Consider the following 19,254-nt stretch of genomic DNA (forward strand, 5'->3'; position numbering starts at 1 on the left):
TTTACTTCGTCTGAACCGCATTTCCATAAAATCTGCGCATATCAATACGCTCACATCCAAGGGTAATATCCCCGAGGAGTTCCGGGTGGGCGACGCCCACATTTGACATGTGTTGCCAAATGGCATTAAATCAATACGGTGTTTCTTTCGATCTGAAAGCGGAACGGAAGCGCGTTTTAGAACATATATTAAGTAGACAAGATACTGTCGCGTGACGAAATATCTTAAAATAAACAAGTAGTTCGCTGTTGACATCAGAGGTGTATTTTCGTGATAATACCCGATGAGTTCAGGATGATTACACACTCCCTGACGCGGGAGTAATTATTATTCAACAGAAATAAATGTAACTATCATCGTATTAAGAAAAATAATCACACTGCTAACATGATTTAATTGAATTTAAAAAAATATACAAGCATTTTTTTGTTAAAAAACAAACAAATTCTCATGTTACGTGTTGCAAGTTGATATCCATTTAATTCTCAATACGAACACCTCAACCATAGTCACACACCTTAAAACTCAACCACAAGTAGATCGGCCGCTGATAATAACAGGAAATAGTCTCTGCTTGTCTGTCCGTCTTCTAAGTATCTATTCAATATCAAACATGTTTCCATTAAACCTATATCAACATCTAGGGGACAACAGCTGGAGAATTGAACTAGAGACGGAATTTACAAAAGACTACTTTAAAGAGCTTGAGCACAAATTAGAAGAAGATGATGAGGACAAGACTTTCCCTCCACGAGACTTAATTTTCCATGCCTTTAATTAAAACTCCATTGGACAAGGTAGGTGGAATTTAAAATATAATTATTACTTACCTGATAAGGACATATGTTTGACTTATATACTTATGTCTATTTAACTTGTTAAACAGGGATCATTTTGTTACGCAAATGGAGGATTCTGTGAAATGAAAATGGATAAAGTTGATTTAATAATCAAAGTACTGAAAGTACTAAATGGCTCGGTCTCGATGACAGGAGGAATATATTTCTAAGGTCAACACTTTCTTTTGGCAATAAGAAATACATTTGGCTGGTGTTATTTCCTGCAGTTTTTAGTTTTGAGGATTCCTTGGACACCAAGGTATAAAATAAGAGACACATGCTAAAATCTTGGGAGCCCATTCTAATATTTCCTATGATGGTACATGTTTATGCCAAATGATTTTATAGCATTTTAAACATTTTCCTTGTTAATTTGATGTCAATGAAAATATCCATTCTGAATTGCTATTCTCATCAATTTCCTGGGACCACAGTGTCATGATCAGTTAACAAGTATTGTTTTGCAGCAGAGACAGACAAGAGGCATATTTTTCTATGCCAAAATGTCTTAAATATAGAATATATCTGTCCTCTAGAAGACTTACCAATATAGTCATACCATTTCTGAATAAATTGGCCAATTGGTTTACTTTTAACAAGTTTTTGTAATTATATATTCTATTGTAAAACAGCAAGTTGATTGATATATCCAAACATAATTTAAACCAGCTCTGGATAAAATATCTTCAACATATTACAGCCATTATAAAACACTGGTCCAGTTTCATATAAAATATACATTAATTTATAAATGTTACTTGATGTTATGAAGTTATGGCCAAAAGTAATCATTCTACATTTTATTTCAATATCAATTGGGTATCTTGTTAGCTCGCCATAGACCATGATTGTTTGTACACTTTCTTAAAGATTTTTTTACAAAAGTACAAATGAATTTGTTTACAACATTTGTATTTTCAAATCCCCATTCTTCTGACGAGTATAATAAAACTGGCATTACAAGTGAATAAAAAAATTTCAGTTTAAGATCAACAGGAAGAGATACATTCCGTAGTTTCTTAAAATAGCAAACAAGGATTTAATTGTTTATTCAGCAGTTTTTCCCTTTCTTTTGAAAACACTACCATTAGTATTAAAAATATACCTAGATATGTATACCCTTCTTATTAATCTAATTCCATATTCCATAAAGTAAACTGGTGTTGTTGGGCCAATTTACGTTTTGAGAATATTACAACTTTTATCTTTCTGATATTAAGTTTTAATTTCCATAAATCGCAATATTGTTCAAATTCATTTAACATTTGTTATAGACCATCAGATGTTTCTGATATCAAAACAGTGTCATCGGCATATAAAAAGATAAAAAATTTGTATTGTATATATGGAATTTTAAGATAATATGAAACTACCACCACATCTCCATTTCGCCCCGAAATTGATTTGCTCCCGATCTAATATGATTCCAATTACAGAAATCATTATTGTAACAATTTTGATGCTTGAGGTGAGATATTGATTTCATTTTTTCCGTTGCGGGATAACTGTCACTAGTAGGGTCTAAATGTGTGGGGCGAACCAACTTCGGAGCGAAATATTTTCGGGACGAAAAGTCTAGATACTTCGGAGCGAAATATTTTCGGGACGAAAAGTCTAGATACATCTTAAGCAATTCACGTAAAAATTCAAACAAAAGATCATTTGGATAGTGTACATGGTAAGGATATGAAAGCAGTAATCTGCTCTTCCCATTTCAACATTACAGATACGCTTATTTCAGTAACTTTCATTTTCAAAATTTGCGATTTAAAATTGCCGGTAAAATCAAAGTTGTTGAATACACTGCCGCTAGGAGTGCTAGTATCTGTGAGCAATTTCTAAACCAATCATATTGAGGAAATTGACTGAAAGAGAATTTGCTCCATGATCACAAAGGCGAGGTCGTAATGACCTCGCCAAAAAAGGGCGTCATAATTTTACATGGCAACATCACTAATGCAACTTTTCACATTATTACTCAAATGGAAACAAATTTCATTATCTAAATGTTTGTAAAAGTCACAAAAAATCATCTCTATTGCTTACTATGGAGCTAAAAATAGAACACAGATAAAATCTCAGTTATATAGTGAAAAAGAGTTTGGTCTAGTTGTAATCGGGCTGTGTGTGTCCGATAGGTAGTTGACAAATCTCGCCAGTCTTGAACCCAGCACCTGACGTTGTACAGGTGTTTTACGTAGCTGATGACTGTAGATGACATGTATGTTTAAATGCATGTACTCGCCAAGAGCCACATTTCCTGGTAGTATACTTTTACTGTCAGTGACCTACTCCAACGATGTATAGACCTATCTGGCTATCCATATAACTTTTTTTGAGTTATCGCCCTTTGTAAAGCGAAAGTGGCGCATGGAGTAAACAATGGTAGCCCTATTCTGTTAATTTTCGTTCTCAAACAGTTATTTTTAATCATATTAGTTATTATCTAAATATTTACGTTGGTTATAATTGTTTTACTGTTATTATTCAAATTTTAGTTTTTTTTTACTAATAGCACGTTATCATTTTCTAGCTCACGTTATATGTTTGCTACTGACTTATCTTTACCTTTGCACGCGTTAGTCTTTTATAAATGATGTTAGATTCAGTGGCTGATGTTATTATTGATTGTGCATGGTTATTATTTTAATTTCCCTTGTTATTGCCAGCATGTTACGTGATTTTTATGTGGAATTTTGTTAGCATCAACAGAACATGTGATTATTTACATGACCGCGTTACGATTAAGTTAAAAAAGTTATTTTTCCGTGAAAGCGTTATTTTTCCATGCAAATACCGCTTCTCCATTCTCCATTGTTCTCAGTGACCCCCTATGGCGACAGCGCAGTGAGCCGGCGGGCGAGCTTCGCTAGTGTGTTGATCACCGACCCATGACGAGAGCACGGCTGGCAATATAAGTCGACTATATCGCTACCGCATCGCATGTGCTGTGCGATCTGTGCAACACAACATGTATATAGTTTTCAGCTACTATATTTACCAAACTTTACTCCGGAGTTTGCATTCATTGTTTAAATTCATAGAAAATTCTTTTCCATTTCTTGGTCGTCTTTGTAATGATTTATGTATAAGGGTTTGTGATGGATTTTGTCATTACTTAACTATACTGTAGTTCTAATTTGACACGTACCTGTTCCTTGATGATTGGTTTGACGTCACAAATAGCGTAAAACATAGTTCTAATTTGACACGTACCTGTTCCTTGATGATTGGTTTGACGTCACAAATAGCGTAAAACATAGTTCTAATTTGACACGTACCTGTTCCTTGATGATTGGTTTGACGTCACAAATAGCGTAAAACATAGTTCTAATTTGACACGTACCTGTTCCTTGATGATTGGTTTGACGTCACAAATAGCGTAAAACAAGGCTGTAATATTTCGCCGACAATGTTTACGATTTATATAAACGACCTGGCTGTCGAAATAGCCTTCAATGTCTCTATTTTATTTTACGCAAATGGTATTGCACGATACTTCACTATAAGCTATGGCAACTATAGTGGGTGTCTAACTTTCATTTTATTTGTTGTTATCTGCTAATCGACATTACCGACAAATACAAATATCTTGGATTTTGATTTACCGAATTTCTGAATATGGAAATGCCCGCACGAGAACTAGCAAAATCTACCGTCTTGCCAATGTTTTAAATATTCTATTCATAAATACCGTTTCGTCCAGTTTGTTAAAAAAGCGTTCCTTTACTTTCTCGGTTCCGGTACAAATGCATCCAATGTCGTCACAAGAGATGATCTAGGATGGAGATTTTGTAATGTGAAACAAAAAATAGAGGTTTGTATGCTGTGGCTGACGACTCAAAAAGTCATCAGTGGTCAAAAGGAAATGGAGAAGCTGAGAATGTCGGGTAGACAAATAACTTACCGAACGATCGTTGATCGACTTCTATGTACCTATTCCTAATGTTAAACAGTGCCTTCTTAAAGCCTGGTATATATTTATCCAGGAAGATACAGCCGACTGATATCGACGACTATGGAATGACATTGGCCGAATAAATGGAAATAAACATATGACGTATCGTACATTTAAGAATGAACCATAAACAAATCTTAGCAAAATTTCGTTGTGGTAACCTAAGCTAAAAGTCGAAACATTTAATTACAGGATCATTTGTGTACTCTATATATGCTCATCTAAATAGTGTTGAGGATGAAACTCACTTGATCTCATGTACAGTTTTAATTCATTTACCTGTCAGTGTGACAGTGATTTTTTTCTTCAAATTAGTGTCTCGTAAGCCAGTTTGGCTGTATATCATTATCATAGGTTCTAACTTTGAAATAGTTTTCACTTTTTCACCTCTCTGTGGTTTTTATGTGATTTTGAGATGGGATACTCAAATAAAGTAAGTTGCATTGTATTGTATACCATGTAACACCGAGGTTTCATCATCGCGGATCCTGGTGAGTAAGTTTATGATATGCAAATGATTCAGCTAATAGTTACATTTCATCATATTTAGCAACACTTTATAGTATTTTAGGATTCTCGATACTGTACGCAATGTGGTTGACATTCTCTACGACCCGTATACATTTATATCAATCTTAATAACTAATCAGTTAGTGTTATTTCGGACTGAAGAAGGCCCTATAGCGGCTGAATATATATTCCATAGAAATGATTTGATTTTTTTATTTTACTTTGAATTTATTTTGGCCTTTTATTTCGGATTATTTATATACTAGCTTTATACCGTTTTTAATTTAACAAATTTAAATTTCGTCTTTTCGCGGCAAAAAGACGAAAATTAACAAACCTTAATTTTCGTCTTTTCGTCTTTTCGCCCCGATTAGACGAAATTTAACTAACCTTAATTTTCGTCTTTTCGTGTGGAAGTCATTTTTAAATCGTTTTATCTTAATATTGACTTAATTGTTCAATATGGAAGCATCAAAGTAGTTTATGATAACAATCGATTTATTAAATTGATAGTATTACAAGGTTCTTCGTCAATAACTAAGATTAGAAGTTTTAAAACAGAAGTCAACATGTATGTTTACAGCAGTTACGTAGATTTCTCACACGTGGCATGTGCCACGTGCCACTAACAGATTCATCATTCCGCTAAAATCCTTTAGCTTGATTAATACTTTTTTTTAAATCTAATCGCCCTATTTCGCAATTACGCTTATTAAAACATTGCCGTGTATATGCACATACTGAACTTAAGATGCTAAACATAGCACTTACAGGAGTTGCCTCCCCTATACAACTTGAAAAAAAAAAGTTGTCGGCGGGTAATATTTGAAAGCGTTTGAACCACGGATCAATTTGTTAACAAAATAAATTCTGAAAGACAACTCGTGAAGACTTTGAGTTTAAAGGAAGGACTTGTACCAAGAAATTGCTCAAATACCGTTAATTATAACAGTCAATCAGTAGGTACAATGTACGGTATATTATTTGAAAAGAAATTTTGACTACTACATACATGACGTGGTCTTCATCATAATTGTACATTAGAAATTACATTATAATCTCCGTCGTATATGAAAGATGACAAAGTATATCTGTAATTTTTCGGGGCGAAAAGACGAAAATTAAAGGCGCTAATTAGCGTGCTTCACTTTCGTCTTTTCGTGTTTGACTTTTCGTCTTTTCATCTTTTCGCCGCGAAATGACGAAATTTAATTTGTTAATTTTGGCGAAAAGACGAAAAGACGAGGATTAAGGTTTTTAATTTTCGTCTTTTCGGGCCGAAATGACGAAAAGACGAAATGGCATAAATCAGCCACCGTAATATTGAATACAATTGCACCACGGCCGAATCGCACTGCCTTCCTTTCGTTTGAAGTAACCTTGAACAAGTAACGGTTTGTTTGTGGTTTTGGTTGAAAGCCCTTCCCGCTCATTCTAATTGGTCGTTTACCTGCAGTTAGTGAAGGTGTCCGACAGCAGCAGAGTGAAGTCACGTATACACACTAATTCATTAAAAAAATTAACACACCATCAGAGATATACCTCAAACACTACATTGAATTTTCTGCTCATAAGCATGTTTCATATACATGGATATGGATTTTATTATAGTATTTTGAAATAATTAAAATAATCATTTGAGACTATTTTCATTGAATGAGGCTGTGTACTGTATTTTTCATTGAAATGATAGTATGGATCGAACTACTAATAAAGTCAAATAACATCTATACGAAGACTGCATCTGTATTACAGCATACCGCTTATTATTAAGGAAAACTTGTAACGGCAATCCTTTGATCTCCCACACAGCTCAGGCGACGACCAGTTTGCAAAACGTTTCTGATTGGCCGATCAACCAGGGAACAGTATCGACGTGAGTGTCACACTTCGATTGACTAAAAGTGTAAGACTACTTGCTGTACATGTAGCTACATGTATACCATAAACACCGATCATTGGTATTCCAGGAATGTACCCTCCACTAAGGGGAACCAAAACGCCAGGACATATCACATTGTATGTCCCTTTCGTATTGATTGTGTTGGAGACGAGCCTCACTATTTATATATTTGTTTAAAACGAGTTGATATAATAGCTATAGTTTTATCCGCTGCGCACGGACCGTCTCTGTTTCCGCTGTGGTGGAATTCATTGTAAGGGATGCAAGGCATGTATACATATAATGCATTGTATGATGCGTTAGACACGGTTCTCGGTTTTACGATGGCCGCTGATTAAGTAGTTGTGCATTGTACATTTATAACTTGATAAAGAGTGCATGACCGTTTACTTGAAGTAGATAAATGCACAACTACTTCAGAGTATATGGTCATGTACACTTCGTCAAGTTATAAATGTACAACTAGTTCTACTTCAATCAAAAGTAGTAATTTGACGGCTCAAACGGGCCACCGTACATTTTTGTAGTTTACCTGTACAGGATTTAAAATTGTGTAATGCATAGTTAATGAGAACACACCTTGAAATGTCCTTTACACATACCAGTCTCGATATTTGATCCTTTGTTTTGTTAGATGGAATTTAAACAAACGTGCTGTCACGCTACTGATCTTAGAATCTATATAACTTTGTCTTCTTTCAAACAAAAATGAGATGAGTCATCATTGACACTTAACCTGACAAATAATAGATAGTTATTGTGACATTGGGCAAGTAGTATAGTGTTACTGCACATTTTTTTCTCTAAAAGATGCATATGTCTGGAACTTCAAGCAACACATCAACATGCCGTGTCAGATTTTGACCCGAAGTGGAATCCAATATACATTTCTTTTTCTTCGTCACATATATCAAACGATGATTTAAAATTCATATTCTAATAATAAATTTCTTTTGTGAATAATTTTATAGTTTGAGAAAATCAACTAAAAATCTATGCCCAACTTGATCTCACATGTGCTTGTTTTTACCGATGAAGTTAAAGTTAGAAATTGTACCGTGCCGCGATTTCCGTTTAAGTCATTATCTAATTTGTAGAGGCGATAGAAAACTTATTTCGGCATGTTATGAATTACATATTTGAGTATTTTGAACAATGGATTCTCGGTTTTCTTGGTATGTATAGTAAATAGATATTTTTTTTTATTTTGTATTAGGATTAAGTTTACTGTGTAGTACACAATATACTTATTACATGTACATAATCTACGAGAAAATTATTGTTTGAAGAGTGGATTTCTTTCAATATAAGTGGTCACACATAAAATTGACAATATCAACTACAAACACTGTGAAATGCAAGTATTAATTCTTGCTACTTGTTGCATATTTCGAGACACAATTTCGAATCTACGCTCCGGCGCTTAGGCCGTCTGACACACGACGTCAACAATTTAAAAATTCTCAGAATTAAGTTTAGCATGATTTTTCAACTCACTGAAAGAGAACAAAGACGTTGCCAAATGAATTTTTGTTTTAGATAAAAGTTGTCGGTTATTTTCTGTTGTTTTACAACATGTAAACAGTATCCCGATAGCTCAAGAAATAAGGGAGATATTGCTATTTTCTCAACACCGACATAAAAATGCGTAGAAATGAGTAGTTGGGAGTTAGGCCGTCCATACTTATTTCTCCGTACCCCACTTCTGACACAGGGATCTGAGCATTAGTTACAGATTACATAATCATGGACCCACCAGAGTGCCGTAAGACCATTTTCAGACGTTAAGAGGTCTAAATCAAAACACGGTGTTAAAATCATCCTATACATGATACCTTATACGAGAAGAAAGGGCACTTTGGTGGGTCCATGATTACGTAATATGTGACTAATTCGCAGAAAGGACCTCTTTCACGAACAATGGAAATTTGCCCACGAACCAATTTTATTAAGACTAAATGTTACATATAGCAACATTAATGCAAACCCTTGAAATACGTTTAAAAAATTCAAAAGGTCCCAGGGGACCTGTGCTGTGGCCAAATTAATGTTGCCAAGTAGAGGTGTATGACAGGGTTCCCTTTTCGATTCAAAAAGGTATCAAAATAATGTTTTATGTCATAAAACTGTATTATTTTCTGAAGAGTATAAATAATTACATATTATGATCACAAATATGTAGACAAAATGTGACAAATAAAATTTTGGTTACATTTTAAAGACAGAAAATATCGAAATTTTGGGTGTTATTTTTGGCCATATCAATTATTAACAATGGTGATTCATTAAAGAGCATATTTACAGTGAAAAGAGTGATTAAAATGGGATTCTGTAACTGTGTGGTTTGAGAGAGAAGAGTTACCAGGTTACATGGGTCATGTTACAAACCTACAGTAGTTCAATTATTTGAAGGGCTTCTGGTAGATTAACATTTATGTTGATTCATGCTAACAAAATCAAAATTTAATGCCTGAAATGTTAAACTTATGCCATTTTGATAGATAGTATGATGTGAAAAATAAAACTGTGGACCTCAAAAACTTTTGACTGTTTCATTAACCATAAAAGATGCTGTTATTTTTTTAACTGAAAAAAAAATTCTTAGTTAATCTTTATGGAATTCATGAAAATTCTGAAAAAAAATCAAAAACTCGAAATCAAACTTCAGTTGATTGATCACAAAATGTTCTGAACAATCTAAATATTAAACTGCTAAGAAATACTTAATATAGTAAAATTAATACAATTTTGAACGAAAAAAAATCAATTTGTCTATGGTTTTTTTTAAACAAAAACTTGTATGTAATGGTGTGATTTGATGCCATTGCCAACACTTTGAAAGCAAAATATTTGAAAAACAACAACATTATACATATATGTACTTATACACTGGAGGTGTGAAAATTGGTAAAAACTTGATTCTCTTACATAATAATCTACTCCCACCCATTTTTTTTTCTAAATTTTGTTATTATTTTACTCTATATGCCCTTCAGCTGTAAATAAAAATAATATTTCTGAGAATGCAGTTGCAATCATTATCTAGCTTGAAAAGTGAACGATAATGCCCTAAAAATTCCGAAATACTTTGTTATTGTGATTCAATATTTTGATTATTCTACAATATACAGGTTATCAAATCATATATTACTTTACATTTAATGTAACTAATGAGTACTAAATAAGATTAAGAAATTACTTTCTTTGTTTTCTCTATTTTAAGATTGAAAAGGGCCGTGGTGCGACCACGATGTAATACTGCTAAAAATGGACCTTGCTATATTATAACATTTAAACGACAAATTTACCGGTCCACAATTTTTCTGAAATTTTCACAATATTTACTTCAGGTAATGAGCCAACTTTTTAGAAAATATTTTTTGGTGCACTCAGACTGGAAATGGGTGAATCACCATTGTTGATAATTGACATGGACAAAAATAACACCCAAAATTTCGATATTTTCTGTCTTTAAAATGTAGCCAAAATTTTATTTGTCACATTTTGCCTACATATTTGTGATCATAATATGTAATTATTTATACTCTTCAGAAAATAATACAGTTTTATGACATAAAACATTATTTTGATACCTTTTTGGATCAAAAAGGGAACCCTGTCATACACCTCTACTGGGCAACATTAATTTGGCCACAGCACAGGCCCCTGGGACCTTTTGAATTTTTTAAACGTATTTCAAGGGTTTGCATTAATGTTGCTACATGTAACATTTAGTTTTAATAAAATTGGTTCGTGGGCAAATTTCCATTGTTCGTGATTCGCAGAAATTTATACAGGTGTACTGTTTACGTTTCGGTTGACTGGTTACGCTTGTGTGTATAATTTCTCAGGTGTGAGCTGTTTATAGCTTGCACTGTGTTTTCTCTTTTATATTCTGGACTTAGTCTTGTTAGCTTGATTAACGAAACTTGTGTAGGCTTTTCACATTAGTACTGGTGAGTATATGGACAGTGCGGATTTGGGAACTGAAATATAGGCTTTACAATCCTGTGTAAAAACTTTCATTGCGAATGCTCATGGGAGGTGTCGTGTAACAGGGCATGGGGGAAGGATGGGCGACAGTATTACTGGGGAGGCCGCTCATGGGTAAAAGGGACTAAGTAGGTTATTGTAGTAACTGATATGGGGTTAGAGTGAGTTAAATTCCGAAACTGATAGGCCAGTACTGAAAATACAAACTTGTAATTTGGATATTTGAGGGGTTGTTGTTATTAAATAGTATTGATATTACAATTTGATAGGACTAACATTTGTTGTTCAACTTGTTTTTCATGTTTGCTGTATACAGTACATAAAATAGTCAGAAGGGAGACTTTCATTCCGTTTCATTCTAATTTCCGAGGGGAAAAACACATTTACGCATATTAAGGAGCACCATATTCACCTAACTTGCACCACTCTCTGCCTCTTTTATACAGATATATTCAACATTCACACATAATAAATACTTATTGTTACAGTAATACTGCATAGTAATTTGGATTGTTTGTGTAATTAAATAATAATAATGATGATAAATATAGAAGGACACATAAAATCATGTAGGGAAAATGTCACTGATTAGAAAAGATCATAGATTATGAATTGATTAATGTCTGAAAGTGGACCTAAAAGAATCATTTTTCATAAAATTCTAATGTATTATCCACCCGTATTCCATATCAAATAACAAACAATTATGTCTTCAAATTCTCCTACAATCATATTTATTTATGATGTGCCTTACATAATATACATAGTGTAAATATTTTTTTACTGTTTTTCAAAGGATATGTGTCACTGTCAGAGCCATTCCCATATTAAAGCGACAATTCAGTGAGGCTAGTGTGGATGATACACAAGATATCTGTCGGCTTGAAAAAGTAATTGGAAATATCAAGATTTGAAAATAGTTTTCTTTTGGTTTGGGCAGTGTGGTAGCTTCTGTGATTTCATATGATATTTACAAAAACATCGTTTAAGATGCATACCAAACACTAGAGAACTTTGATTAGCCTAAAACCAAGTGTATTATATTTATGTATAATAAATAAACAATATATACAATACATGTGTAGATAAGCCAGGTTTTCTTTCCAGTTTCCAGTTTTTGATATATACGATCCCCGATTCTGTGTTTCTAAAAATATAATTTCTTCTGTGCATTTTTTCATAAATAACTGCAGTATCATGCATCATCATAGCGTATTTGTATCACAGCATTGTTTGATGTATGGGTATGGATTATTTGTATATAGTTGTCATCAATCTATAAACAATTTGCTTAACAAAGCGATGGAATACAATTCACATAAAAATTCATTTAGTTTCCTCTTCATTTTGACGAGCAACACCTAAAGTGATTACCTTTTGTTGTCATCAGCTTATCAACATTTTAAGATTTACATGCAGGGCATTTCAAATTTATTTTTATTTGAAATTTTGTGCACATTCAGGATTCATACATGTATATCTAAACAAATCAACAAATTGCTATGAAGTATGTATAAAGAGTGCACGTGCATTTCATTTTGAATATAAATAATATTGAAATACATTTATCTATCTATAGGAACTTGAATGGCATTAAATGTTTCTGATTGGAATGAATACACTATCATCATTTACCAAGCCTTTCAGAAGAAAGCAAACCTTTCAAGGTACAAATCAAATAATCCATTTAAGATTTGGTTTCACATAGAGAATTGATTCAAACTATTAAAAAGTCCGCAGTTGTTTATGTTTGAATAGTAACAGCGAAATCCATATATATAGATGTACAACGTCCCGAGAAGAGACTTTTTATATCCGGCCAATGAGATTGCATCTGAAGCCTCGCTCATGCATATTTTATCGGCCACACAGACAGTATGAATTTTAATTCGATGATTTTCATGTTTGTCATAATGGGGCTTATATCATCTTAATTATGGCACTTTGTATATATGTGTAGGATGATTTTGAAAGGAAAATTATCGCTCTTTCCAACGGTAGTAACCGTTTTTATGACGATGTACTAGAAATGTGGTTTTATAGCCGATAAAGGTAGGCGGTTAGAAATTTTGAGTCTGTGAGTTTCCACCCTTCTCGTATATAGTACCACGTAGAGTATGATTTTAATCGGTTTTTTTATTTAGAGCTCTAATACGTCTAAAAATGGTCTTAGGGCACTCTGGTGGGTCCATGATTATATAAACTGTAAGTAATTCTCAGATCCCTGTGGTTCCGGTGACCTCTCTGATTGGCCAATCATAAAGGTAAAATGAAATATCGTTCAGAGCTAATATAATCTTTTTGTATATAGATAGTCATTTCTCCCTAACAGCATATGTATGAATAATTGATGTGACGAAATGACTTGTTCATACGCATCTCAACCGAGATAAGTGTACGGATCTTTGATTTTTATCGTAGATTCTATGACGCTGCAAAACTACAAGTTTTAAATGTAGATATTATAAATTCGCCGCAATTTGCGAATTTGTAACTATAATGTAAGAGAAAGATACAAAGATAAATTGTTATGCATCGTGAGATGACCCCTCAAACCGCTGAAGTCGCACTCCGAGTCTGTGTCTCTGTCGATGGTAGAAATGTCTATTTTGAACAGCGAAACATGTCTATCGTATCAATATGATAATAAACACACTTCTATGTAACAAAGCACATAATTAACAAAGTTCAAAATAATTTATCACTTAAAGTTCTGATGAAGTAAAGGAAAGTATTTATTACGATACATCAAGGACGTAAACCATCTCCTTGCAATAGTCCAAATGATAATAAACGAAAGTGCTACGCACACCTAGGTGGAGGAAGATTCCATGCTGAAAATTAAGGTTAGGAAGCAGTTAGGGAGCACTTAATGTAAAACAGACATATTTATAGTTTCATACAATTTTTAAAACAACTTTATCTATTTTCATTTCACAGAATCCTGCATTTGCGTAACAAAATGATCACTCAAATGAAGGACTGTTGCTCAAATGCAAAGCTATCCCGCTTACACGTCCCACATCTGTTTAATGTGTCCTCATTCGACAAGGAAGATGGAATTAAAAACATTGTTTTAGCCCGAAGTAAAGGCCGGTGAGCTTATGTCATGGCGCGGCGTCCGTCGTCCGTCCGTCAACATTTCTTTAAATCGCTACTAGTCATAGAGTTCTACATAGATTGTAACCAAATTTGGCCAGAAACATCCTAAGGGGAAGGGGAACAGAGTTTGTATAAATTTTGGCTCTGACACCAATGGCAGGAGGGGCGGGGCCTAAAAGGGGAAATAGAGATAGACCATTTAAATCGCTTCTTGTCATGGAGTCATGCATGGATTGTAACTGAATTTGGGCAAAACGATCCTTGGAGGAAGGGAAACATAGTTTGTATAAATGTTGGCTCTGTTCCCCCGGGGGCAGGAGGGGTGGGGCCCAATAAAGGAAATAGAGGTAAATCCTTTAAATCACTACTAGTCATAGAGTTCTGCATGTAATGTAACCAAATTTGGCCAGGAACATCCTTGGAGAAAGGGGAACAGAGTTTGTATAAATTTTGGCTCTGACTCCCGGAGGCAGGTGGGGCGGGGCCCAAAATAGGAAATAGAGGTTAATTATATAAATTGCTACTAGTCCTAGAGTTATGCATGGATTGAAACCAAATTTTGCCAAAAACATCCTTATGAGAAGGGGAACAGAGTTTATATAAATTGTTTTTTTAACAATCCATGCAGAACTCTAGGACAAGTATAGATTTTGCCTAAATGTTGGCTCTGTTTTTGGCTTTGACCATCTAGAGCAGAAAGAGTGGGGCCCAATAGGAGAATTAGAGGTAAATATTCCAATTCCTTCAGAAAAGAAACAATGATCCTGTATTCAGAACATTACTTAGCATTACAAACCAGGTGTGCGATACAGGCCCTCTGGGCCTCTTGTTTTGTGTTAATTGGAATTCATATACACAATTAACCACCAATTATAATCCGATGATGAATAACGTTTATAAGGTGGAGCATCTTTAATGGTAGAAAGGATGTATTAATAACAAATCAATTTTAATAACTATTCCATACATTCCAACTTACTGAACGTCTTTTAATGTGAAACTGAGATTTAAGGAGTTCGGGTCAAAGTTTAAATTCTTGACCAATAAAACGTCCAGAAGGTCATATTCTACCAATGGAATACCAATAGTTTAAACAGTATTTTCGGGACATAAACATAAACAAATTGAAAGCTTATATAAATTCCTTTCACAGAACATTTAGCCTGAGACTGGAATGACACGACGTATGCTGGTAGAAATATATGTTAGACAATGACTTTGTCAATTCTGTGCTAAAGACAATGATATGTTAATCATCTGCCACATACACAATTAAGGGATGATTATGAATGTTCAGACAGGTTACTGGGCATTACTTGCTTAACTGATCACAATTCCACAATGACAAAAGTATAATGTAAATCAATCTTATTGTCTTGCAGGTGAAAGTAGTTATTCTTGGACAGGATCCATACCCTACACCTGGCAACGTAAGAATTACTCTTAGTTACTAAAAAGTTATAAAAATATAATTGCTTTATTCTTGATCAATACCAGTTCATGTAAAATTTTCAGCAAGCACAGAATCTCTGAAGTGTAACAGAAATATATATATGTTTTAACCTATGTTGGCTTGTTATATTGAAATGTACATTTTTTGTCATATTTTGCCAAAATGACACCACAACTAACTAGTCAACAGTAATACATAATGTTAGGCCTGATGCAGAGACTTCTTCTATCATCTTAATTATGTTTAAGTACACCTAGAGCTCTAAGATGTGATATATAGGCATGCATAATATCAGAGTAATCGGCCCTTGCGGGTAGGTATTGATTGTGACATCATGTGTTTGCGAGCGTAACGTCACTCATACATTTCAGATAATAAGACGTGAGTTTCGCTCACAAAACAATGACGTCACAATGGATACCTACCCGCCAGGGAGATAACTCTGTGATATGCAAAGACCGAATATAGTCATGCATAATATCACTAGTTTAGGGCCTAATACCTTAATAATTTTGCAATGTTTTTTATTGGTTACTCATTTTCAGGCCATGGGGCTGGCGTTCTCTGTACCACGCGGATGCGGATTTGAAGTACCGCCATCATTGCAGAACATATATAAACTGTTGACCAATGAATATCCGCATTTTAAAACCCCTAATCACGGAGATTTGACAGCATGGGCCAAAAGAGGGGTTTTTCTGCTCAATACTGTACTGACATTTCAGTAAGTATCGTATTGGCATTCCTCGTTTAATTCAAAGGCGTTCCAGTAGGTGCTGTGGCTGAGTAGGTGACGTTGATTTTATGGTTCAGTAGGCCTAACAGGATTTTGTATGGGGGATTTTTGAAACTACTATAATAGTGAACTTGGATGCAATGGATATTACATATTTCAAATTTTAGTCCAATTACACCAAGAAACAGTTTACCTCTGGAATTTCTCTTCAAAACTTATACATGTTGTATGTGTACCACTATTCTTGCCAAAATGAAGTAAAATGACTCCTTGTATTTCCAAATTAATTTAGAAAAAGCATGCAGTCATCACAGACCCACCCCATGGATTATGACAAGATCTGTTATATTATAGTAATACTATTTTCAATGATGTTTGGCTTTCTCTTGTCTTGTAGAGCCAAAGAACCTGACTCACAACCTGACTCACATTCCAAGTATGGCTGGCAGACCTTTACTGATCAAGTTATTAGCATCATCAGTGAGAAGCGTGCCGGCGTCGTGTTCCTTCTTTTCGGCGAAAACAACAGCACACGAAAAAAAAAATTAATCGACATAAAAAAACACACTGTCATCAAACGTCCCATCCTTCTCCTTATTCATTTCATTTGTTTAATGAATACGATTGGAAGTGTTTTTCTTCGGTTGACGAGGCCTTGATGAGATGTGCGACCAAACAAAAATGGACTGGTCACTGCCAATGTACTCCGCACAGTAATGTTTTTGAAATGGGTTTAATACTGGCCAAAATCAATCAATATTTACAAGATTTATGGGACTTTAAAATCGTCAAAACCGATAAATCCATGGTTTCCACTCGATAACTTTAGTATTTATTTTTCCATTTCAACCAAAATTTTATGTATTATTTCATATCAATGTGATCTCGGATGAGTTTGATAATGGTCAAAATCCGTCAATATTTATAAGATTATGGGACTTTAAAATCGTCAAAACAGATAAATTCGTGGTTTCCGGTCGATAACTTTAAAAATATTTAATGTCCGATTTCAACCAAGTTTTTTTATATTGCTTTATATCAATGAGATATTAAATGGGTTTGATACTGGTCAAAATCCGTCAATATTTGACAGAATTACGGAACTTTAAAATCGTCAAAACAGTGTTAAGGGTTTGTTATACACTATCTGAAACCATGCAGTTAGAAATCAGGTTACGGACACTACAGCAAAAGTGTAGTGTCCGTAACATTCACGACCCTGTAGTTCTTAGCAATACTCATAAGGAAATAAATTTTACATATTATGGCATACATGTATTAAACCAAGTAGTTACTACACACAAAAAGGAATAAATGTTCAAAACATTATGTAGGAATAATGGAACTAGTTACGGACATTAATGTTTTTTACTTTTTTTTTCTTTACCCAATACAGGGTTATTGGATTTGATATAATTGAAGTATTTTTCTATAACAAGTGTGTTCGTTCTTGTTAACTAACAATGGTATATATGACTACTTTATTGTCGTCAGCACATAGCAAAAATGTCATTAATAAATATATTGAGATGGAGGGGACCTAATTTTGAACCTTAAGTAACCCCATAAAGATACTACACCAGATGCTTCAGTTGGAAACGTCTGTTACCGTTAGTTGGTTGGCTAGTCTTAATGTTCAACAACCACGGCTAAGGACGGTCTCCTTTGTATGAAATGTGTAATGTGTGTGCCGTGTGGATGTCTGCATGTTTTGGGATACTGGGGTATATTCGTGTTGTCGCCTTGAAATAGTGGGACTTTTGCCCATTTCATGCTGAGCGGCAAGCAGAACAAAAAATACTACTGTTCTTTACTAAGCTTATGATGTGATTCGGCCAGGAAACCCAGACCCTTCCCCAGGTCGTGTGAAAGGCAGTCAAAGGACCTGATCAAGTTATTGAGTATCAAAGCAACGGTAACATTCATGTCGATCCAGAGGACAACAGGAAGAATGCACCAAGAACGTAAAAGCGGCGGAGATGGAGAGCCAGGGAGCTTGAAATCGGTTAGAGACTTAAGAGGAAACTAGTCTGGAAATTCACTCCCATGTACGCTTCAGTTAATCCCGAGGGCTATATATGATGTCTTGTCACCAGAAACAAATCTACATAGATGGGGACTGGTTGACGACCAGATATGCCAGCAGAGTGACAAGACTGGAAGTCTAGGAGTAATAGAATCATCTGTTCGTGTGAAGTGACACTGGCTAAAGGGCATTCCACATGGAAGTATGATCAGGTGCGTAGGTAACTACATCCTGAAGAGGATGTAAGGAAGGTGTACATTCAGAGGGAGTGGCAATGCAACAATGAACACGAATCTGGACATTTTGGGTCGTTCAGATGACTGGGAGATACGCGTGGTTCTCGGAGGGAGACAGCAAGTCTTCCCAGAGATGGCAAATACCACACTATGACCGGATATAGTGATGTTATCTCCTAGTAAGAGAGAACTGGTAATGCGTCCTGTGAGACGAGATGTGAATCTGCCCACGAGCAAAAGAAGACAAATATGCTTAGTTGACTAGTGAATGCGGAAGGAAGGACTGACAGGCATAGACCTTCCCTGTAGAGGTTTGCCTCCGAGGATTTCTCAACCAGTCATACTGGACTAGAGAATGTTCGGAGCACTTGGCATCACAGGAGGTGCAATTTGGAAGACGGAAATGAGAGGGTTGGGGAAGGAGCCAGAGAAGTTAACTCAGTGGATGTGAATGAACATATGTGATAGAAGTTGGATGCTAACCATCTAACTGTCACG

The 19,254-nt window shown here is 34.8% G+C and overlaps 1 protein-coding gene across 1 annotated transcript; it reads left to right on the top strand.

Moving 5' to 3' along the window:
* Positions 1 to 271: 271 nt before the first annotated feature.
* On the top strand, positions 272 to 18,694 carry LOC138313687 (uracil-DNA glycosylase-like). The gene is given in 6 exon segments (XM_069254031.1): positions 272 to 778; positions 780 to 797; positions 15,688 to 15,735; positions 16,304 to 16,482; positions 16,892 to 17,022; positions 18,591 to 18,694. Coding segments are annotated over 6 exon segments (645 nt in total). The 5' UTR covers positions 272 to 613.
* The last annotated feature ends 560 nt before the right edge of the window (positions 18,695 to 19,254 follow it).

This window comes from Argopecten irradians, chromosome 2 (assembly GCF_041381155.1).
Source record: "Argopecten irradians isolate NY chromosome 2, Ai_NY, whole genome shotgun sequence".
Classification (NCBI taxonomy): domain Eukaryota; kingdom Metazoa; phylum Mollusca; class Bivalvia; order Pectinida; family Pectinidae; genus Argopecten; species Argopecten irradians.